The 25,747-nt window shown below is 37.2% G+C and overlaps 1 protein-coding gene across 1 annotated transcript in view; it reads left to right on the forward strand.

Moving 5' to 3' along the window:
- Window positions 1–25,747, forward strand: part of RIT2 (Ras like without CAAX 2) — a 190,629-nt gene that overhangs the window by 70,291 nt on the left and 94,591 nt on the right. The window contains exon 3 of the mRNA XM_054810535.1: window positions 6,235–6,308. Coding sequence (XP_054666510.1) covers window positions 6,235–6,308 — 74 coding nt within the window. The remainder of the gene's footprint in view (window positions 1–6,234; window positions 6,309–25,747) is intronic.

The following is a 25,747-nucleotide window of genomic DNA, read 5'->3' on the forward strand; positions in this document are numbered from 1 at the left end:
CAGTCTAGTTATGGTTCCTCTTTCCACTGAAGATATTAGAACTGTTTATTTCAGGAGGACAAAATCAACTAAAAGTTATGAGGTGTTCTGCTCTTGTTTTCAGGCTTACAGAATATATCTTCTTGTATTTCTCTTTGCATCTTTACTCTTTGAAATGATGAATTGTCTTATGAACACTCAAAGATTTGTTTTTATGTGCCACTGGAAATGCAGGAACCTCTAAACCAGAACATGGCAGTTAGTTAAGAACATGTCATTATGCTGAACAAAGGCTAAATAAAGGAAACGAAGAATTGCATCTTCAATTGAAATTAATAAGGAGAGTTGGAATGTACAACAGTAATATGCATTTGAATTTAGCAAGGCCATTTGAAAACTACATTACAGAATCTTTTCTGAAGACATATGTAGCCAAGACCTTGTTTTAATATCTTATCTGAAAATATGTTTATGGTAATTTGAATACTAAAATGAAAACTGAAAGATAGAAAGTGCTGTGTTTCTCATCATGCAACTGAATGTATAATGAATAAATGTATGAATTCCTTTTACAATAAGCACTTAACATGACTAATGCTTTGTTTTTTCTCGGATTATTTTAATTTTCTCAAGGCCTACTCTACAGTCTTTTTATAAGAATAAAGCTAGCAGAGAGTTACTACCTGCAGTAAATGCTGCATTACTTACCTGCGTCTCTTTCATAGAAACAGCAGAGGTGTTCGAAGTGTGTGGTTACTGAAGAAAGAGCTACTCTCTGTGGGTTTGGAAAGGCAGCTGTCTTTTTTTTTTTCCTCTGTTCTGCAACCCATCATCAAGATTCTTCTGCCTGGAATGATGCTGTCTGTTACCATCGCTTATATAGGCGGGAGACGGCAGCTGGTGCTGTTAAAATAAAGTGAGCAAAACCTGAAAGATCTGACAAAGACCTGACAAAGCTAAACAAGTGACAGCGTAATGGCAAATGCAGTTCAATGCTAAGAAATAAAAAGCAGTAGCACTGGAAAGAATAATCTGAAGTATTCTTAATTGCTGGTATAACATAGAATTATGTAACACTAGGCAGAATTGGAAATGGGATATTTAAGTATCCTAGCTGCTAGTCTAGTGCTAATTTTCCTACTTGCCTTATTTTAAAGGATACTGTTATCTACGTGAGTATTTACAGAATACAAGGCAATCAAATCTGTCAGTTCTACTGTGCTAAGCCACTCGTTGCTTATCACGTGTGCATAGCTCATAGGAAGGCAACCGCTGTGACTCGGTGTCCTTGTCTGTAAAATGCTGATAGCAATGCCCACCCAAATTATAAAACACTCATACTCCAGGAAAATAATTATATGCTAAGGGAAATTCTAAGACCAATGTATTTTGATAGGCAATTCCTATGACATATATATTTTTATCTCAACTAGAAGGAGTTCACATGTAGTAGTTGGTACAGTGGTGTAAGTCCCTGTTCATCCACCCTCTTTTTGTTTAAAAATTCCTTGTTGTAAATAGAAACAGCACTCATGCAGCCAAAGACTCATGATCATCCCACATTCAGGAGCATCTCTGGATTAAATCAATCTAAGCACAAAAACCCTGTTTCTCCTGCTGTCTTTTTGATGCACAGGGAGAACACGACGAGGAAGAATTCCAGGTGTGGGTGACTGAGCTTGGACTTCCTTCTGGTTTGGCACCTCCTTAGCCAAATAAAATGTCTTTTAGCTTATCTATAGATGTGAGAATCTGACTGGCTTTAACTGCAGTTGGTAGTGTATAAGACAGAGAAGAAGAGAGACTATTTATTTAGAAGGAATATAAGAAGAATTAGCAAATGGAGGGAAGAAGCAGCTGACCTATATTTCAGCGACTGGAACATGTTTGTAATGCAGATGAAAAGCCCATTCCAACTCCCCTTTAAATCATACACCATCCAAATCTATTTGTCATGAAGCAGTTACCTGCTCATAGCTGAAAAAAGAGCTTTGATATATTTTTTATGAATCTAGCTTCTCCAGTGCTGAGGTAACTGATCACAACACAACCTTGCATTAATTATTGTACTTCTGTCTCCCAAATGATGTCCTATAAAAAAGGAAAGCTGAAAAAAGAGTATGTATTCATTTTACAATAAAAAGCAGGTACCAAAAGGCTTAAGGAAGAATTTTTTTCTTTTCTTTCATAGCACTGCAAAGGACAATCAAACAACTAAGAAAAAAATATTTAAAAATACCCTTCAAAAAACCATTTCTTCTTCATTTAAATGACATATTAAGTAAAAGAGGAATGAAATAATAATAAAGAAGAAGGTGCCATTCAGAAAATAGTTGTTCTACTTGTTTTTTTCCCACTCTGCAAAATAGTAGACTGTCTGTAATAATTCAAACCAAGTAGTATAATTTTTAAGCTGAAATTTGTATCAATTTTTCATTTTTAGTTTTAATGTTTGTAGAAAATAAAATTCTTAAAGAAGCCCATATTCTATATGAAAAATAAAATCTTTATCAGCTATTTTAACTATATATTCATATATTCACATATTATACAGATTGTAATCATGCAAGAATTTTTATATATTTTTTCTCTTTTGCACCTACAAAATGCTAATTCTTGCAGTCTGTGTTTGAATCATCATTATATCTCACATCAAAATCCATAAACTCCATTCACAATTGTTTCTTATAATACCCTAACTTTCTGCTGTATTTTACCTAGACAAAAAACTGGAACCTTACAGTTAGCCTCACAGAAAGAGACTAAAACTAAACTTAGTATAAGAAATATAGCTATTGTCTAATGTCTCATTATTATTCTTGTCTTTTTTTGGTACCTTATCTTAATGCTTTACCGAAATGGCAGCTAGAGTTTGGCCTTTTAATAAATATCAGTCCTTAGAGCTGTAGCATGTAATATCCAGATACACGTAACTTAGGAGCTCCTAATTAACTTTAAAGGGAACATGATATCAGTATTATAAATTAATTAGGTGAAAGAAACTGTAACGCACTGAAATATTGTAAATAGTGTAAATATACCCGACAGCATCTGTAATATTTTGAATAATTTTTAAAGAGAGGAGATTAGACAGTGAGTTTGCTAGTGCTCCTGATGAAGACTTTTCTGCTTTGTTTTATATACATTCAGATGTTATTTCAGTTGAATATCTTCTCTTCTTTTCTTCTCTTTCCACAAGTAAACAGAATGTTGCCCCCAAGGGTTTCTGTTTCCTTAATGTGACCATAATGTTGCCTGAACTAAAAAGACTAGACATGTAGTATTCCATTCTGAAATCCTTTAGGAAGCATGTGAAAACTCCAGGGTTTCTGCTTAGCATTATAGCTACTGATAAAACAAAAATATGTTGACTGAGTCCAACATACAGACATATCCAACTCTTGATCTCTAGGAGATTGTTTCTTTCCAGGTTAATGCCTCTGACCTGTAGTCCATCTGAACAAAATAAAGATGTTTGTCTATGTAATCCTTCACTTGGCTCCATTTCCATTAATTTCTGAGATGAAATCCCAGTTTAAAAGTATTAATTGTAGACCAGAACTAAATGGTACAGATTTTCCACTCTTAGCTTGTCTTCTTGGTCCGTATAACATGAGATGGGAAACATAGTTTTCAATTTATGAATCTTTTTTCCTCCTCCTACACCAGAAAATTCATGGTCCTAGTAGCCCAGGAGATCAGTAAATACACAAAGTAAATGTAAAGATAATGCCTCTCAAAAGACTGGTTGTGCTTGATCATAAAGAATCTGATAGGTCATAAATTGTTGCTATGTCCCATCTATTTTCCATTCAAATACAGATTGAGAATACCCTGGCTTATCACACCTCAATTGAGGATATTTTTAAGCTTTTCTAAATTATCTGTACTATCTTTATTTTCGCACATAGTTCCATATTACAAAGGAAAGTCATGTCTCCTTCCCATTTAATCTCTACATTTCTTGGGGCAAAGGCAAACCCACAAGTAAAAAGCATCCTCCAAATACAATTGCCTAGAAAACCATTTAGATTCCTGTGCTTGGTGAATTCTCAACAGAATATGTTTCACTACCACCAACAGAAGACGTTAGCATATATTAATAATGAAAACAGGACAGTGATTCTGGCACATCTTTATGAAGTGTATTATGGTCAGTAGATTGAGAAAACAAAATAAATAAAATAATACAATGGGTTTGTATATTCAGTGTTATCTTTGCAGAGTAAAAAGGTTATAAACATAGCTTTGGTCCAGCTTTTAATAGTTGAAACATTATTGAATGCAGTGGCATGATATCAGGGTACACTTGGAGTAGATCAGCAGGGTATTAAGCATAGATATCTTAAATTTACTTCCTGAAAGCTATGACTTATATTCAGCGGCCAGTGGGTCTTTTAGTTATAACTAACTATGAACTCCTAATTCATTTTCTTAGCAAATAAGACAAGATTTATCTAGGTTCCAGCTTCGTTTTTATCCAAATTGAATTTCAGTATTCAAATGTCTCTCTGCATCAACTGTTTTAAAACTACTGCATTAAAACTCACATTGGTCTAAGTGAAGATAGAAATAGGATAAGCATATTGGCTTTAGAGTATCCAGCTGTGGAGCCAAGAGTGCAAGCTAAATTTATGTAAGTCATATGTTAATTATGTATGCATGACTGTAATGACAATGGATACCCACTTGAATGGAAATATATTAATAATACTTTATAGTATTAATAGAATTCATATGAAGAAGATACCATATTGGATTTTACTTTTTCTCATATTTGGTTTTCAATTTTAGTTAAGAAAAAAGATAAAAAATAATAGAAAAAAATCTACTATACATATTATTGTCATGCCATAATAGACTACTTAAATTGTAAGTAGCCTAATTCACACTATATGGTCCCTCTTTGGCATGGAGTTTCTTATTCAGCAATCCCTAGAAAGAGAGCTATTGACTGAAACATATGCTGGTTGGAGTGCTCTAACTTTCTCAGTAAGGCAGTGTATCATAGAATTAATTAAGCCTCTGGTTCATTCTAACATCAATGGGCTCAGGTATTTGTTTAAAGCAACGCATATGCCTAAGTACTTTGCTGAACTGACGTCTAAAAGTAGGAGAGTCATCGAAATTACTCTACGTGATTATGCCGTTAAAGATAGTTTGCCACTGACTGCACATGAGTGGACTGAGTTAAAGCCATCCAGAATCCTTCATATCTGAGTGCTTTAGTTCTTCTTTTGTGTAGGTAGAAAGCAGGTTTTTACATGCTTTTATAAAGTGTTATATAATGCAAAATATATAATAGTGCCCAATTTGGAATGTCCTGAGAATTCCAGCTACCTGCAATATAATCCCATACTATAATCCCAATATTATCTCAATAGTTATTGAAAGCTGAGTCCTGAGGGTCTCTGGCAGCCAGGGTTTGCAGGATTGAGTCTTTGGACAGGGCCAGCCATATGCTTATGATGATTAATGACACTTCTCAGATGCATTAAATGCACTTGTCTTGTCTTCACGCCTCAATGCACAGCCAAAGCATAACATCAGTCACCAAAATGACTTAGACTGGTATGCATTATTGTTTAATTAAACAACATGGATAATTTCCAAGACTATTTCAAGTATAAGCATGGCCTGGTATCTGAGCTCTGTTTAACCTTGGAAAGAAAGTACAAATGTTGAGAGGGGAATTAAACTGAAATATGAGGAAAGCAACTTATGCAAATAGTAGTTCACCTTTTTTTTGTTTTTCTCCTTCCAAATTTAGGTTGACAAAATCATGAGCTAAGAGAACTAATTAATTAGTCTGACATATCTGAGCCAGAAGCCCCCTTCAGCCACAGAGAGACTTTCCCAGTAGTTTAGACAATCTTTAGCTTGAAACTATTTCCTGGAAAAGCTCAGTGAAAGAGTGACTGTGGTAAGTAAAAACCACTCTGCTGCATAGCACCAGCACAACTCTGAAACTTTGCGACTTAAACACCATCTGTAGTCTGTGCTATCCCTTTAAAGAGAGGCAAATGCCCTTTAATATTTTACAGTAGTGTAATAGAAAAGACTAGATGACTCCCTGTTACTAATACTTTGCAGTGATGGTAGGATTGAAAAAAAAGCGTCTTTGAACTTGAAAGAAAGCAAAGTTAGGTCAGACTGGAGAGCTTTTGAAAAGCCTAATCCAAACTCACAAAGCTATTTCATTTTCCATTCTCTGAGCCACTCCTATGCTTAGTCATACTGCACTGTGTTTTTCAGAGGATGCCTATAAAACTCAAGTCCGAATTGATGATGAACCAGCCTATTTGGACATTCTAGACACTGCTGGACAGGTGAGTAGTTTCCCAATGTAAACCATTCAATCAGAGATGAAACTAGAGATTTTAACCTCAGATATATGGGTCACAGAGCTACAAACAAGGTTCCCTATTCAAACATAAAGGGAGCAGTGACAGAATAGCATTGAGGAATTAACAAAGGAGAAGATTAAAAGAGTGCTTCACTGGTATACTACAACTTCAAAATCTGAACAGAAAAGACAAACAAATTTAGTAAAGTAGAAGATAAAAAGCTGTTTGCTTCTTTTTCTCTTGTATGCAGAAACATCTATTACAGTCATGGAATGAATAAATGCTGTTTGTCTTTTTTGTTTATCATTCCTTATTTTCTATATATTACAGGAATCTTCCATTCTACCTGTAGATCAAGGGTTTTCTTACCATTCTTTTCCTCCTCACATGACATTTAAACATCAAATGCTCACCGATAAGGAAAATATTTTAATGCCAAAAGTAACACACAGTGTATTTATAATGTGTATATGCACATGTGAGCGTCAGTCAGGGAATTAACTTTTATATACGGTAAGGCAAAAAAAGGGCTTAAATTAAAGAATTTCTTCTACCTGACTCAGTTCATCCCCTTTGCATCTCAAAATGTTTTTATTGTTTAATCAAAATGTTGCAGGTGGTTGATTTTTTCCTGAGGTATGTGTCAGGTTCTATTTGAAGGCTTTTATAGCTTCATGATTTTCCATAGTGTGTGTGCACCTTGTACAGGAATGAGTCAGTCAACGAGGATGGTAGATCCTTAAAACAAACAAATAAAAGAAGATTTAGGAAGTATAAACCTGGAAACCTTGATCTCAGCTTCCCAAATGTCTGAATGCACGTTAACTGGGCACTGCAGGAATGGGAATGCAGTCTGCTGCCAAGGATTAGAATAGCATCAAGTCATATAAGTTGAATGTAGTTCAGGGGGACTGTGGCATGAGTTTTACATGTGAATGAAATATAGGCCAATTTCAAAGTGAACACAACCCAGTTTCAGGAATCAAAAGATGCCCTGAATTATTCTTCTTCCTTGACCCAAAATTATACAGTCTCAGCAGTTAACCAGTGACTTGCTGCTGAGTCTCCTGTGAAAGTGTTTGATTCTCCAGAAAATTTAAGCTAAATTTCAAGGCATGTCTCCAAAGCTGTGAATTTAATTGACCTAGAATTTGTTATTATAACAAGCCCAAGAAGTTCCTTATGCATAATAGTCCTAGCATGGCTTCAGCAATGATTTGGCTGGGGGAAAGAAGGAACATCATAGTTGCTACTCAATATTTCTGAAAATATCTGTACTTCTGTTTGGGAAGAGGAAGCAGCATCTTCCTTGCTCACTAAGGAAGTCTGAGCCTAGCAACTTCAGCCTTATGTTGTCATTAGTACGCAGTCGCTAGGGGAATTATATCTCCAGCTGTTTAGTCTTGTAAGGTATTAGTATTAGGGACCACTTGCCTTATCCTTTATTGTCGTTGCTCATTGTCTACATCTACTTCATTCTCTCCTAAATTCACTTTAGTCCTATTTTGTAAAGTTAAAATGCTAAAAAGTAAAATACTTTCTTACCCAGAGCTGAAGAGAAATGATAAATCACAGTTTATGTGTCCAGCTTTTTGCTGACGGAAAGAGGAGCAAAATGGATTTCTTCATCTTCATAGGTGTGTTCCTAATTTGCTGTGGAGACTCTGAGAGAGTGCAGGAGTTAAACTCTGCAAACCATAGAAGAAGGTAGAGCAGCTACAGAGCTCCTTGCAGTGTGCTCCACTTAGAGACGGGGGCAGAGAAGATGACCTATCTGATCCTAAATTTGCATCAGTAATGCAAATATTATGTATACAAAGGAAATAAAACAACATCAAATCAAAGCAAAGAATGGATGATGAATGAACCAAGAATGGATAGTATGCTTTTATTTTGAGCTGGGGAGTAATATATTATAAAACCCAAGAGGATTAATTTCTTCTACTTTGATTTTTTCCATTTGTTTTTGTTACTAGAAACATAAAAGTCTGTGGTTTTGATAAAAAAAAAAAAAAAGATAGAATCAGATATTGAGAGTTTCCTTCTCTTCCTAAGGCCCCTCAAAATCAAAGCTTTTTTTTTTTTTTTGGTAATTAGAGCAAATTTTTTTAATGGTATTTAATTTTCTGTCAATGTCTTTTAAAATGAAAAAAAAAACCCCAAAAACAACCCAAAACAACCAAAAACCACAACTGCAGTGTAATCTTCAGTGACTTTGAAATTATTTTTTTTTAGATTTAGGAAAAAGGAAAAAATATCCCTATGCACTGGCCTTTTAAGTAGCTGAAAATATTGTGTTTTCCCATTTAAACAAAGCTCATCTTTTGCTAGTCATGTTCACTTTTTAGGAAAAATTCCCTGCAAAACTGTACAATTTTTACATGAATTTTAATCACATAAAAAGGCTAGAGCAAAACCTCATTTTTAATTGTGGAGAGGGATTTATCGCCAATATTATGAGCTTTAGCAGAACTGACACATGTAAGGTAAGAAAAGAAATCAGAATAATGCAAACAGTGAAAGCTGGTGAAAGCAATAGTGAAGAAAGGTTGAAGAGTTTTAAGTTTTGTTTCAAGGAGGGACCAAAATATTCATAAATATTAGAGGTCCATGGCATGTAATGACCGTGTAATGAAATGCGGTGCAGAGATTTTGGAGCAAGCAAAGACCTGTGGCAGTAGCACTACACTCTGCAAATACATCAGCCCCACAGATTGTAGAGCCTGGGCATAGATATTATACCTCAAGATCCAAGTGGAACTGATAGAAGAAAATCTCTGCTTTAAATTTCCCTGTTCTTCAGATGCAGACTGTCATCACTGAAACATGTCTCACTGTTTCTGTGCTAGGAAGCTCTTCCCACTTTCCTACACCCCTATTTTTCAGAAACTGTCCATTCTAAGTATCCTGGATTTAGCTGCTTGTCTTTGCAGATGTCTTTGAATTTGTTGCCTCTCTATCTGCACTGCACATCTCCAGAATAAATCAAGACCTAATTCAACTCCCATTGAAGTCAACAGCTAAAATAGCCTCTTTCCTCACAGAGGGATTAATGTTACTCTCACTGAAGTTCAAACTGAAATCCTACTGTGTCTTTGGTGACTCAAGGTGAAAATCCAAAGCGCTCAGTTATGCTGATGATGGTGTGCTCTGATGGTACCTAGCTGGGTTTCATGTTAAAGCAGAGATGGTGTTACAGCTTCTAAATCATGTGGTGGAAATCTCATTTCTCTCTGAGTGTCCTCACAGTCATAAATACTTCATCATCAACTTTGAATAATTACTTTAATCACTTCAGAAGTTCAAGGAGCTAAAATTATAATTCTTCCCTATTTGGGAAACAGAGGAAGTCAATAGAGAGACTGCCTGAAGTTAATGTATTTTGTTGTTGTTCTAGAGAACATTTTTCACCAAATATGCTTCTCTTTTCCTTGTCGTACATATGCATTAATTGAGCATTTCAACACTGACCAAATATTGTGATTTACTAAAAATTAATATAGTTCATTATTGTCAAGTCCAGAGTTAAAAATGAACATCTGATTTCATACCTGAAACTGGATAAAAATCTTTTATACTTTAACTGACAAACAGCATTTGGAGCACCAAAAACATAGGTGGTGCTTCAGAAATACATTTCTGGTTCTCAGCTTTATGAAGTTAAAAAACATTCAAAGTCAAAACCAGAAACATAAATAAATTATTAGTATTGGTCATCTAGTTATTGATCTCCCTCTTCTCATGCGTATGCATAGACGCTATTGAATACAACAGATTGCTCCTCTCAGAAAGGAGACTGATGTTCCATGAACTCTGGATGTATTTTTTCTACATCATCAATTGTCCTCCAGCGCTCTTTCAATATTGTTTCTTCACTGAAGACAGAACAAGAGGCACATTCTTAATGTACGTAGGGCCAGTGAAAGTAGTTACACTTCACTGAACTCACCACCCCTGCTTTTCACCACTCGCTACACCTGCCAGCAGGGTAGCCTGTCTTTGTTCACCGCAATCAACTTCAGACAGAATAGGGTTACGTTTACCCCAGAGAGTTTCAAGAGCAGGTATTGCTGATGTTGTTGCTGAATTGTCATAAACAGCACTTACTTGAGCAGTTCCTACCATAAGGCTTGAAAACGTGGCATGCAGCGAGAAGGAAAGGAACAAAAAATTGATGTTGGTTTTCTTTTTCAATGGCACAACTAAATCTGGAATACACGTATCCTTAACCTCTCATTTGCTGCTAGAAGAAGCTGTCGATGCCTTTGGCTCTTCTTTAACTAGCAGTTCACTTAAACCAAAAGTTTTCTTTTTGCATCTATATTTCAATTAAAACAAACCAAAAAAGCAAATAAAAGTAGAGAGTAAATGTGAGAGTAAGCTTCAGGAGGAATTATATTTAGTGAGCTTTTAACCCTGTAGGCTAGCTACAAGTTGTCATGTGGAGTAAATAATAAAATCTCGATGGAAATCTGCAAATGTAGACTATTATCCCAAAAGATAGCTTGAGCTTCCTTGTTCAACCATGTTCATGGGACATTTTTTGAGTAACTCCCACTTGAAATTCACCCATGCGCCCCTCTCTATCTCTTAAAGTTGGGAGAGGTGTTCGGGGGGAAGTAGTGCTGGGATTTCCCTTCTCTTATCCAATGTGTCATAAACTGCATCTGCTTTAACTTATATTTGATTTAAACTGGTGAAAACTCTTTGACTTCCAGGAAAGTTGTAGCTGCAAATGAAAGGACATTCAGACCTCAAGTCCTTTATTCTGTGTTCAACTCCCTTCACAATTATTATCAGAGACTGACAACCCCCAACTGCTCCAACCATGAACAAAAAGCCTCCACACAGAGTTACAGAAGCCTTCTGTTCACTCATTTGCGCTTTCTCACTGTCTCTTATAACTTAAAAATATGTTGCTACTTCTGGAGCCCGGTTTGAATTCCTCCTTGTGGAGCACACACAGCAGTTATCACTGCTGCTGTATTTATAAACTCTTGACTGACACAGGAGCTTTTGTTCTTGCCACAGCTTTCCTCCTGATGACACATTACCCAACCTCCCTGTTTAGACCTCATGCCGAACATTAAAAGAGCATCAGACAGAATTCCCTTCACCAAAAAACAATCTGAGGTGACCTTATGTGGAATAGGCAAGCTTGTTTTCAGACACAAAGCAGGCAAATATGCAGAAAAATGGATTTCTGTAGCTGTCAATGAGACAGTGCATTTCAAGATTATTGCACCAATTTTTGCTTGTTAGAACGTGAGCTTTTTATGATAAACTTAGTGCACCAGTATATTTCCCAGGTGTGAGTCAGAGACTTGAAAAATTGTCCTTAAAATGTGATGGCATGCCATTTCAGGGAGCTTTTCCTTTGTCTGGAGATGTGTGCACATGAATTCATTTCCAGGCAGACACTTTTCAACCTGACAACAACGGTGCACTCTGTAGTGAAATCCATCTCTCAAATTGCTAGCAAATCACGGGACATGTTTATCCTGCCAACCTCCAGGACTATGATTTTTGTCCCCTGCTTCAAGATTTGAAGAGGAACCATATTAGTCCCAAGAGCCCTTCAGATAAACACTTTCTCAGACTAAAAACTATAGTCCGATGACTCACTCAAGCTGTTAACTGAGATCCTTCTGCTTATTATCTAAACATGCTGCTCTACTCCTGAATCAATGGAAGTCAAATTTCAAACTACACTACTGCAGCTTATCTCAAGGAAATATAAAATGCCTTTTTGGCAGTAATTATATTTTAATGGGCTTTTACAGCGTGTTCTTTTAAAGGGAAAATAATTTTAGTGCACTTTCTGTTAGGTACTCTAGTGAGTAAATGAAATCCTTTTTATTTTTAAAGCACAGTGGTACTGAACTAAGTAGCAGCCATTAACACAGTGTATTAGGTAAAGAACATTAATTTTATTTTCTTTATGTGTTGTTATTTCACAGGATGATGACATACTTAGAAAGTCAAACTGTAGCACTGAAAATTTGGTGGATTCTCAAGACAAGCTGTTCTGTACTTTCTAAGGAGAAGTAAAATCGCTCCCATGACCAAGTAATTTTATTTGGGAATGGACAGATTTTGAAGAAACATTTATTTGGCACAGATATTGAGTGAAAAAACAGTTCCAGTAAATCATAGATGACACTGCAGACCCGACTCAATTTTGCTTCAAATTATGGGCAAAATATTCTTTGGCTTCAGTGGGAAAAGATCTAGGCATTTACTGTCACATAAGAAAAAAAAAAAAAAGGTATACTAGTTTAGCAAGAACAGGTAACCAGCAACTAAGATTCCCAACTTCCTTTCCCATCTCTGTCAATGAATGAATCAGGGTGCAATAAAGGATGAATCAGTTTGTATTTCTAGGTCTGCATTAATCTTTCTGACAAACAGGTGCACTAAGATGTTGCAGGGAGCAGGCATTTAGGGTGAACATCAGGGTTTATTGCGTCTAGCGATACGGATTTCCTGCCCCTCGCTACCATTCCATTTCAGTAAAGTCAATGTGAGTGGTTCCATATTGAAGGTGGAGGAATACTTTCCAGTCTTATCTGTTCTTTTTTTAATAAATTCTTTTTTTTTCTCTTGAAATGCTTTCTCTCTTGCTATTCTTTGTCTTTCTTTAACTAAGAAATTCCAAAAAATAAATAAATATACAGTGATACTACTGAATGATTTATGAATTTTTTGAATAAAATAAGAAAATTTAAAAGAAGAAAATCCTTTATTACTAATTCTGATAAAAGTAGCAAAATTCTTTTTTCTTCTTTCCAGATCTTTTCTTGTAGGTGTTGTGTTTTGTTTTTTTTTTTCCTGTTTGTGTGTGTGTGTGTGTGTTCTGGTGTACATCATGTGGAAAACACCTATATAAATACATCACATACGACGAAACTTCATCCAGGTCCTCCACAAGACTGTGATTGTGTTAATTTGCCTTTTCTTCTAACATTACACACTGTACTGTATACTTCTTCTTCCCACTGTTGAATGGCATTTTGACCTTTGAGGTTACTTCCAGAAGACATTTGGCATGCTCTAAGTGTGTCCTGATTTCTTTATATATCTGCGGCTGCCCTAGATAATGTCACCAGCAATTCCATTTTACAGAGGTTTGCCTAACAAAAGCTACTTGTTACCAAGCAGCTCAACACAGACCAGTGATTCCAATGGGCTGAAAACTGTTTTCAACCTATATGAATTTTTACAAATTCACATCAAAAAGGTATTTCCAGGACTAAAAACTTGGCTTTCATGCTGAGAAAACAAATGTGTAACAGTACTGCCTGGTGCCATTTGATCTTACAATAGCTAATGACCAAGAGAAGGGTCTTTTGCAGAGCACGGTGTTAAAGCTTCTCAGGAAAAGTGGGTTGTCCCAAAGAACCATAATTTTCAAAACTTATTTGTCTTTTATGCTACTCCGTAGCTGCTGGATACCCTATCATACATTGAACGTTGGTGTCTCTAGACAAAAACAAAAGACGACAGCAAAAAGTTACATAGTCTTATCTGAATCATCCAAATCTGAATTGCAAAACTGCATGAGAGATCTGGCGGGCTTTCTAAAGATGTTGTTTTCTTTTCACACTAGCAGAAGGGGGCTGAAAAAGCCTAAAATCAAAAGACATCTTTCACAGCTGAAGTTCCAATAGTTTTGCCCCAGAACCTGGAAGTGGCATCTGCCCCCCACCAATTAAAAAAAAAAAAAAAGTAAACCTCAGTAAATTTTGAACTCCATTGCTTGTAACCTTTCATCTATCAAAATATTTAAAAGAAGAAGTGAAGAGCAAAGTAGAAATTCAAGACAATAATTAGTGGAAATATACAACATTTTCTATTTTCTTTTTAAACTGGATATATTTCAGTATTTTTCTCTTTAAACTGGATATATTTCAGTATTTTTCTTGCTTCCATAGAAGCAAACTTGCATAGCTGCATAGATTTTGTTGCCTGCTTTTATTTTGTGCTTAATGGCTGAGGAGAATAAATTGTTGCCACAGGAGTTCCATGTCATTATCAGAGCAGCCGGATGATGTGAAACAAACCATGCCAGGAAGCAAAAATTTTGCAAATACAACCCCCAAAAGGTTAGCAGTAGCTGCATTGGCTGTACCTTCTCTTACTCACAGTGTACCTTCTCTTACTCACAGTGGGGCACCTGACTAACACCTTGAAGCAAGCTGAAGAATCATAGAATCATAGAACCATAGAAGGGTTTGGGTTGGAAGGGACCTCAAAGCCCATCTAGTTCCAACCCCCTGCCATGGGCAGGGACACCCTCCACTAGACCACGTTGCCCAAAGCCCCATCCAACCTGGCCTTGAACACTTCCAGGGATGGGGCATCCACAGCTTCTCTGGGCAACCTGTGCCAGTACCTCACCACCCTCACAGTAAAGGATTTCTTTCTAACGTCTAATCTAAATTGACCCTCCTTCAGCTTAAACCCATTACCCCTTGTCCTGTCACTACACTCCCTGACAAACAGTCCCTCTCCAGCTTTCCTGTAGGCCCACTTCAGAAGAAGTAGTCAGACTCCACTAACTTTCAGAATCACAGATGAGTTGTGTCCTTGTGTTGGACAGTTTTGGCAAATCTCAGAAGCTACTCAGCATCTTTCAGAATCTATTGATCTAACTTAGACACCTCAAGACTACAGTTTTGGAGCTCTCTCTTTGTCCTCACAGCTTTTTTCTAAAGAAATGAAAACTACACCCCCACTTTATAGGCAGACACAGAGGCTATGGATCTCAAAATGAGATGGTGTCATTTACCACACCAGAAGTGAATTAGCTTCATTTAAACTATTTCTGATTTACTTTAAAACCTAGATATTGTAGTGATATATCTGGGTGAAATCCTCAGTGTATGTTGAATTTATGAAGTGATGATCAGCTCCATAAAAAGTTAGATATTTGAATTGTTAGAGACGAACTGGTCCCACTGAACATGACTTAGTGCAGGATAGCTACATTTCACATGAAGGTACCTTAGAGGGATTTTGTGAACTGCTCACAGTTGAGGTGACATATATTCCTGGTCTTTCAGCTAAGGCTCTGTTCCCACAAGTCCCCAAAAGGTCACTGAGAGTGGTGTTGCAGGACTGTGTAGATGCCAATCCAGTGACTATCTTTGTGCACATAATGCTACCTAGTTCTTTTGTGTTGCAGAGTCATACCAGATTTCAATATTGTAAGCAATACAAAATCAGTGCAGCTATAACATAGGTACTTTGCATTCACATTCTTGATGATTTATGTAGTCCCCAGGGAGCACGTCCCTCAGAGAAACACTGAGCTAAATTTCAGGGGCAGAAATGAGCTCACAATTGATTAAATGCTACAAAAGTCTAAAAAAGCCAACCTGCAGGTTGTTTAATTCTTCCCCCACCCTGTTTTCAGATTCTTAGCTCAAATTATATCTCCAGTGATGAGTAGGGCACAGGGGAGACAAATACATACGTTATGGAATTTTTAAGGTAAGCACACTTGTTCTGGAAGTCATCATGAGAGAATATATATGCAAGCCAGAATATCATTTGCAGTCATTTATCAGAGCAACGCGGTGTCTGACTCCATAGCCTCCTGCTTCACTTCTGCAAGGCTGCACAAGCCTCACTGGGGAAGATGGCAAGTATGAAATCCCCATGTAAGCTGACAAGAGCTTGTTTGAATCCCTGGCGAGCCCTTGCTTGCAGCTGCAGTCATTACCTCTTCACTAGTGAGTTGTTGTCTTTTTTTCTTCCCCTCTGCTGTTTACTAAAATGTAATTATCAAGCTATTAATTCTTTCCCTTTACCATTTATGATGCATTTGTGATAAAAGGTGAAAATTGGTTTTATTCTTTCTTGCATACCAATGAGGAGGGGGAAAAGTATTATATGGTGCATGATAAACCAAATGCAGTTAGGGGTTTAAGAGGTAGTTAACAATGAAGATTGCTTCAGTGTCTGCATTTAGGAGAAAATTACTAAGGTGTTTATCCCTAAGAGAGAAACCATTAGCATTAATATGAAAGAAAAAGACAGCTCTCTGAGTTAGGGAGTGTAGCACCGAGGCATTTTTACAGGCATTGTGGAGAACTGATACGGTGATTTCATCCATATTTTGGGGTAAATGAAAAGTAGATATGATATCGCAGGTGATGGACTGCATATTTTCATTACTGCAGATGACAAACCATCTTTGGAGGAGCAGGATTAATAAAGTTAACAAAAGCACAGTTGCAGCAAATTGGCAAATATATTATCACCTGAAGGCAGGAGGGCAATTAGAGTGGGAACATTGGGAACATCAGTGCAAAGAAGCTACTTCTGAAGGGAGGGTCTGAGTGCCAGTGCAGGTTATTTAGCAGCTCCTTAGTGAGAAAGAAGGGTCACTGTGAGATGCTGGGGGGTTTTTAAGTCCTGAGTTATTTTATTGCAAGTTGTTCTCATTTATCTTTTTTTTTTCCTTATTTATTTTTCTTTACTTTTTATTTTATTTTTTTTTCTCCTACCAGGCTGATGTGGTTCAATCTTACTTTGTAAGGCAGCCATGAAGCAGAACAGTATGTGAATACAGAACAGCAAGTGCATACAAAATGTTCTGCTGTTAGCAAGTGGGGCAGTGCAATAGTGATCCATCAGCGTCCAGGGTGTGAAGGGACATCTACACCTGCCTTTCATAAGACTTAATCCTGCATGGTCTGTGACTGTGAGCAATACCAAATATGATAGGAAGAAGTATCATAGCTGAAAAGAGAAGGGGAACAAGAATCTTTAAGCTCATTTGTGGGAAAAGACATGAGTTCACAAACGATGAAACCAGATTGTGTCCTACAGTAATTTAAAGAAGTCAGTAATCAAACTAACCTCACAAACTGACGATTTTCAGAAAGGGTGAAAATTTAGACATACCAATTCAAAGTCTCAAACTCATCTGAATGAAGATATGAATTAACCTGATATAGTAACTCAGATTAAGAAATTAATGTCTTTATTTTTAACTAATTAATTCTTTCTATTCAGGACTTCGGAGGTTCATAAAATCTGTCCAGTAGTCAGAGATTAAAGATGTATTAACCGATGTGAAAGAATCCATCTCTCTTTATGCAAATACATCCTGAACTGAGGTCTGATGTAATACCAGTTCCTGTCTGGGACTGAAGACTTGTTTCTAGAGGGAATAGGTTGATGCTGAAGAACATAAGTGTAGGGTAAGGGTAGAACAGGGAAACTATTTTAGAAAGTTTTCAGACAAAATTTTGCAAATGTTAAGGAAGTAAGACTATGCTTGCATTTCACATTCAGTGCAAATCTAATCGTGTTTCTTAAATTATCAACTATCCATCACTCAGCTTGGATCATCTTCTTAGTCACCAGCTACCTGGGTGAGCTAATCATCTCCTCCATTTCCAGAGTGTGCATTGACCCCTAGAAAACCCTGGAAATAGCAGCTAAGAAGTAATACCGCTGTTTGTCACAAAACTGAAAATTATACCCGTGTCTTCCAGCAAAGATCACCTGTCATGAATATTCTCCTTCTTCCTGCCTGTTTCCCTTTTCAAGTAAACAAATTAGCTTAAACAGGGAAAGGAGTGGCCAGATAAGTAGGCACTGATTTCAATAGTATTGATATTGTTGTTGCTGGTCTCTTCTAAATTATGGATTAATTTTGGTGTTGGTCTCACCTATTTACTTGTACATTCCTAGAGTTAAGAAAAGACTACTGATTTTATACAATGTGGAGTTCATAATATTGCCTTGGAAGCCTGTCAGATTAAGTTCAGAAAGACATTAGTCTGCTAGGAACATGGACTGAATCTCTTATGTTATCTTTATACTGTTCCCATCATCGGTGATGCACATTTTGTCCCCAATACAAATTCATAGAAGGAAAGGGATATTGCTGTTTTATAACAGAAGCAAGGATTCCTTCCTGTAATTATAAGCTGTGAGACACTGACTGATCATTAATCAAGGGACTGATTATAATAATAATCCACTTCCACTGCAGGCTTATGGGCTAATTCTCATTTATACTAATCCCATTTTGAACTGCTCCTGGATCACTACTACAGCAGGCAAAATGGGTTGTGAGAGAGGGGTTTGATACACAACCAGAATGGTATAGAGACAATGCAGAGCAGAATCAATCCCTATCCTCCAGTATTTAAGTCAGAGCACCTACATTTTCTTTGGTCTGTGTCTGAGCTGTTATTCAGCTCCCTTCCTTCCACCCAGTGATGCGGCAGATGGTTTAGGCTGGCACAGGTGGCTGAGTACCACCTGCTGCAAACTTTTCTGTTATCTTTTGCTATGTAACTCCTTTTGTTGTTGCTGTTTGCAAAAGAAGACTGGAAATAGGAGGGAAGCAAGAGGAGAGTTTGAAGTGATGCTGATATTGTTCAGTGCTTTCTTGTTTTCTGTTTTGTCACTGCTGGGATACGCTGAAATCCTGTGAGCGAAGGCAGCAGGTTTGGAACTTTGACTTCTGTGATGGAAAAATATTATCTGTTTATTATCTCCAGATGGAACTTAACCCATGCTGGGGGACAGCATTTCCCACTCCTGAGTGTTGTGAAGGCAAAATCCTCTATTGGCTTTAGGCACTAGATGTTACTTCCTCTTGATCATTCGAACTCCACTGGAAATAAAAGAGCCTTGTAGAAACTACATGAAAAATTGAAAATGAAGAGGAGGACAAACTTTATCATCCAAATGTATGAAGGATATGACTGGACAGGGACTGTGGCTGATGTTGTAGAACTCAGAGGCTGTGATTGGTATTTAGTCTCTGTTGAGGTAGTGAGAGAGGTAAAAAAGAAAATCATTCCTGATATCTTAAACACTTCAGGATGGGTTTAATTACTCTCTGGAGTTGATCATCTCTCTCTCCTGACTGTAGAGAGAAACTTGAAGACTAATATAGAATAGGCGACAGAAACCAGATGAAACAAGTCCCATCCTTTGCATCTAGATTAGTAGTGGTATTATGGTGGTTATGAGATATAATATCCCCTCAACTTGTTATTTGGATGCTTTCTCATTTGAAATGCAACTGCTGCAGGTTTCTTGCTGGTTTCTTTTACAAATAAACTTTTAAAAGCTACTTGCTTTTATCCGTCCCCTGAAAACAAACAAAAACCCCCAACAAACAAGCAAAAAGAAGACTGGAAAACTAGTGAAAGCCAAGTAATTATCACAGCAATTCTCATCAGTGTACTTTCATTAGGTAAATCTCTTTCAGCAGGTAAAAAAAAAAAAAAACCAAAAAGCACACTTTATGACAAGCAGTGCCAGGTGAATAATATATAATCCCAGTGACGTCAACTGTGATGTTTATGTGTGTAAGAAAATCTATTAACAGAGAGATATGGGAGGGTTTAGCTTTGGCTATTAAAAAAAAAAATGCTGCTAAAAATAATTTTTTGATCATGTTGGCAAAAACTTTCTTAAGATAGAAGAAATTGTCAACTTCCTTGTAGCCAAAAATTCTGGTTCTTTTTTTTTTTTAAGTGATCAATGTATTTTCACATATTTCTTTTATGTTGCATGGTCTTTACTTTTGATTCTCTCACTCACTATTTGAAAGATTTTTTTTCCCCGCACTGAGTTTCCTGTGTCGTTTTTGTTCATTTCATCCTTGTTTGTTCATTGTCATAGATGAACAACATCCTGCCTGTTTCCAAGACTATACCCCCTCCTCCTCCCATGTTCACTAGAAATGTAAAAAAAAAAACCTTCATAATAAGAATGACCTCTGTGGTAATCAGGGAGACAGCTTTGATTAAGAACATCTGTTAGCAGATTCCTGGTTCTAAAGTCAAGCAGAACACAAGATGAGAAGATATAGAAAGTGGCATTTCTCAAACTGTGAGGCTGGCCTCCCTGGGGAGATTCTGACCTCTTCCAGAGATACAAGCCAAGATCATAAAAAAAGAACAGACATCAAAATGCGTGGAGTGTGCGTGTAGTTTGAAAAACATGACACCTTTGTTTCTGAGGTGCTGCATCTTTAAATTTCTAAGCACTACACTTCTGAGGAGTGTGGAGAAGGACTGTACTTCTAAGCATTACACTGTGTTTTGTCCTCAAACACATCACCACACAATGAAAAAGAAGGGACACACACAGTGATCAACTGTTCATTGCCTGTCTCCTTTTTTTTTTTGTGGGGTTTTTTTTTGTTTGTTTGTTTTGTTGTTGTTGTTGTTGTTGTTGTTCTTTTTCTTCTCTTTCCCCCCTTTTTCTCTTATCCTTTCTGGCTATCTATTGGCAATGGTAACACAGGCATCCAGGAGAACTGGCTTCAGTTTTGAGTTCTGCTGGTGTAAAATGGTGATGTGAGGAGGTTGCTTGTTAACAATTTCTATTCCGAGTTGGATAAAAGCTTTTGTAGCCCAGCACTCTTTCTCCAGCATCGTTCAGGAGGAAATACTTAGGAAACAGTAAATAACCAGGTTTAGCTTCAGTCAACTTTATGATACATCTTCCTTGATTATTTCAGTCAGCAAGGTAGTGCTGTCCTGAGGTGAACATTAGATCCAGACTGTTATGGTTTTTAGCAATCCATAAATTAATCCTTCATAAGGATCTATGTACCTAAAGGTAGTTTATCTGACTTTGCTGCTCAATGCCTCTGTTTACTTTTGTGGAGACATTAAGTTACTGATGCTATTTGGAAAAGATTTTAATCTCTAATGACAAAAAGAAAACATACAAGTCCTATTTATATTTATATGAAAACAATATGAATTTTAAAACTAATTAAAAATATTGCTCTTCATGAAAAGCTTTCTCTTGCTTGTTATGAAAAACATGATAAAAGAGTATAAATCAAGATGACAGAGAGAAACCAGAGGATAAGTATTTTCTTCTTTGCTAAATTGTTCTCTAAAAGATAAAAGAAGATGCAAGCATTTGCAGAAGGAGGAAATGTGGACACAGGGACAGTATCCCAAGGATCAGTATGGATGTATTTCTTAGGCATGAATGGATTGGATTATGAAAGCCAAAGTGTTGCTGGAGTAGAAACTTTTGAGATATGTATAAGGCAACGAGATAGGTTTCTACAGGTACATTGACAATCAAACAGCAAGAAAAATGAGAGGCTGCTACTGAAATGAACGAGTGGCCTAATGATGAGGAACACCGAAAGGACTAACATACCTAGGACTTTCTCTATCCCAGCCTTTATAGGCAAGGTGTGCTCTTATGCTTCCAAGGCCTTTATGCCTCGCAGGAAAGTTTGAGGAATTTCTGCTGCCCTTAGTAGAGGGGGATTGACAATGCACAATTAGTTAAGCTGGGTGTACAACAGGATGGGATGCACCTGAGCATGTTGAGGGAGCTGCTATACGTCATTCTGAGGCCGTTCTGCCATTTTTGAAAAATCATGTGAGATGCCTGATAAAAGGCAAATGTGACATCTATTTAGGAGCAACATAATCACTGAGAGATTTTCTTGCTAACTTTCTTCAACAACACGTAGGTATATATCACCATATGAGGACTAGTATCAGGTTTCTTTCTGCATTCAATTATAATAGAAAAAGAAAAAGAAAAAGAAAAAGAAAAAGAAAAAGAAAAAGAAAAAGAAAAAGAAAAAGAAAAAGAAAAAGAAAAAGAAAAAGAAAAAGAAAAAGAAAAAGAAAAAGAAAAAGAAAAAGAAAAAGAAAAAGAAAAAGTTATGCTGCCTTCCTTCAACTTTTAGAAAAGTTTTATTTTGTTTCTATCCAGACTTGATGCTTGCTCTCAAGTATAAGATCTCTCCCAAGAAGATTTTGTTTCAAAAGATATCTTACCACACTTTTCTGTAAAGTCTTAGTCATAATACACAAGAGAGTATTAGAGACTGTTGTCAAGCTGCAAAGTGCTATAAGCATGACAAATCTTCACTTTAATTCTCAGAATTGATTTCCTTTTGAGGAGGTGTGATTTCCTTCTGTCTCTTCCCTTTGGCATTTGCTGACTTTGGAATGTTCCATATTTTCCCCTTATTGAGTAGCAAATGGCATTTAGTACTATTCCTGAATAATTTTTTAAAAAGCCACTTTTACAGCAGGAAACAATTAAAGATATTATTGTGCCAGCTGCACAGAAACACTGTTGCTTATTTTATAATGGAACCAGGCAAAATATAAAAATAAAACCACTGAAAAATCTGCAAAACATTTTGGTCTATTCTCATGTACCCCTGAATATCCACAAAACCCGGGTGAACTTGGATTTTGGTTCTTCTTACTGTAGAGATACATGTAAATTGTGAAATCTGGAATAAGACTTGAACTAAAAAATGAACAAAGAGAATTATTACATCTTAGTCCTTTGCCTTGTGTATATAATATGCATAAATTATTGCTATAGTATGTTTATTGGAAATTGCATTTATTCTTTTTCTTAGTATATATTAATACGTTGGGGTTCTTGGTGAACAGAGGAAAAAAAAACCACACTTTTTTGAAATTCAAGAAAAGGCTTATTTATGTTTGACCTTGGAGTCCTTGACTCTGTAATGAACAATCATGCCAAGGGGAAAAAGCTGAGAAGTGAAAATCTGAGTGAAAAAAATAAGAATGGAAATGACTAACTGAGTTAATAACAGAAAACCAAGTGGATGTCCCCAATCCAGTTTGCACAGAATAACTAATGCCTCTGAAAATGGATCACCGCAAACATGACACTGAAGTATTTTGGCTGTTTAGTCTAATACATCAGCAGCAATAACATCATAATAATAAACTGCAGAAGTAAATTCATTCATATCCTTAAAATCATAATTATGCCCAGGCATGAACCAGAATGCTGCCCAGACTCTGACTCAGGAACAGTAGTACCCAAAAGCTGAGCACTTTGTTCCTTTGGAATGATTCAGTGTATAATATTAGAAACCCAGGGTCTCCTGGCATCAAGGAAAGGCATTAAGCATTCCTGGGGAGCGATCCTAGGAGTCCTCACGCTGCAGAAAGTCACTTACTGTGAGTAACTTAAACAGGAATATATGCCCTAATTCCTTCTTATTTTTCCATAAATGGCTATAAATGAGCATACAAAGTCCTGAGCACTTCCTAGAGGTGGATCAACTCATTAAGCAGAGGTCATTCTTTGTAAAAGGCTGTGCAGAATAATCATACAGTGTTACAGTACTTGATTTTTGAAATCTCAACTCAGGAAGACAGGTCATCTGGTCTGGGATTTAGGTTCCATACCAAAACATCTACTTTTAGATGTCTACATGGGAGCTAGCAGTTCCACTCAGTTGTATAAATGTTCAGCTCACTCTAAAACCAACAATAGAAAAACTGAAAATAAATAAATGGATAACTGAAGAGATAACTATTTTTCATCAGCAGAAGCAATCTGTAGTCCATTAATTGCATTGACTAGCTTACCATTATCTGTGATAGGAGGTTAGATAGCCTGCAGATACACATTGACAGCTAAATTCAGGAGCTTTAATCCACAAATTTAACTCCACATAAGTTTTCCATTACCTGCTCAGCTCAAAGGGTTCCTGGCCTTGTTCAGCTCCTCATACAAAAGTGACTACCCTAATAATCATGGTGCAGAACAGTTCTAGGTGATTGATCCAAAGAGAAGAAAATCGGGGTCACAGGGCAGTGCAGAGACACCCTTGTTCTGGCAGGAAAGCCTGGGAGCTGAAGGTCAGTGAGGACTGGGAGTATGTCTCTGCATTTAGTCAGTAACACTCCCTGCACAGATTTGGAGATCTTGGGTATGGTCTTGCATTGGTTATTAATCCAGTGGCTATCTAATGTAGATGGCAGGCAAAGACCTGGGAACGGAGACATATCTCCAGTCATTGTCTCACCTGAACCAGCAGAGTGTAGAATCCTTTTTGTCTGACGTCTTCTTTGTTTCTCCCCACTGCTGCCCTACTTCTTACACATCCAGTGTCAAGAGGATAGGATAGAATATGGCCTGATCCACTCTATGCTGTAGCTCAGTAGTTAATAAACTCTCCTGGGATGCCAGTGGTGATAGTTTAGAGATTTTGAAATTCTGAGTAAGTCCCAAAGCAGAATCCTACCCTTAAATTGCCTATTAGTCTGCTATTTCATAGCTTAGTTTATGAACTTTTTCCTGTAGCAGGTGAAATATTTTGAATGATATATAAGAAAGCCCTTGGGTAAAAGATACATCATGAATAAATGATAATGGTCAACACGAAAGTCTATTCACAGGAAGTATTATCAATCAACATGAGTGACTATTGAGAGAGATTTAAGGCTAGGACTTTTAAAAGAGCTTAAGCAATCCACTTCCCTTCAATTTCCAGCAACAACTGAGGATATATATGTAACCTAAACTGTTTTAAAAATGCTAGCCTAAATTATTAACAGAGTGAAAAATACAGGACATGATATTGCATCCTGCTGCTCATAGAAATGGTCCAATATTGATACGTGTATTCCTTGCTTTATCAGACCTTCCTGCATCTTAATATCTCTGGAGAACTGATTCTGTCAGAAGGATTCTGATCCTGACTGACTGTTGCCATGGTATTGGGTTATTCTGGGCTATGATCAAGAAAAACAAACAAACTTGAAAAAGAAACTGGCTTTAAAACATATTCTCAAGCCACAGTGCCTGAGACTAGTTTTTGAAAACTAAATCTTGATTTTTGTACGATGTGGCACATGTTAAATACTTTTAAAAATGATACCCATAACCAGAAGTGTTGCTGTGACAATAAATACATACATAAATACAGAAAAAATCAGGAGGAGAAAATTGGGCCAATTGTCACACTATTTTGAATGTTCATTTTCATGCAATGGTAGTATCCCCCCTGAACTGAAACCCCCAGCTTCTCTGAGAGCATTTGAAACAGCAAAACTTTTTGCAGATTATATTCCTGTTTTACTAGGCACTATTCTAAATCTAGTGGGAGTCAATGAATGTCCTTTTGATATTACTGACTGTGTTGGGTTTGTGTGGCAAGGTTTTGGTAGTGGGGGAGGGGGGTCTACAGGGGTGGCTTCTGTGAGAAGCTGCTAGAAGCTTCCCCGTGTCTGACAGAGCCAATGCCAGCCGGCTCCAAGACGGACCCGCCGCTGGCCAAGGCCAAGCCAATCAGCACCTCTGTGATAACATATTTAAGGAAAAAAACAGTTAGAGAGAGCTTTTGCGACCGGAGCGAGGAGTGAGAATATGTAAGAAACTCTGCAGACACCAAGGTCAGTGCAGATGGAGGGGGAGGAAGAGCTCCAGGCGCCGGAGCAGAGATCCCCCTGCAGCCCGTGGTGAAGGCCATGGTGAAGCAGGCTGTCCCCCTGCAGCCCATGGAGGAAGGGTGAGGGGGTGTAGAGATTCCACCTGTGACCCCGTGGGGGACCCACGCTGGAGCAGTTTGCTCCTGAAGGTCTGCACCCCATGGAAGAGACCACGCTGGAGCAGTT

Source organism: Grus americana, chromosome Z, assembly GCF_028858705.1.
Source record: "Grus americana isolate bGruAme1 chromosome Z, bGruAme1.mat, whole genome shotgun sequence".
NCBI lineage: Eukaryota > Metazoa > Chordata > Aves > Gruiformes > Gruidae > Grus > Grus americana.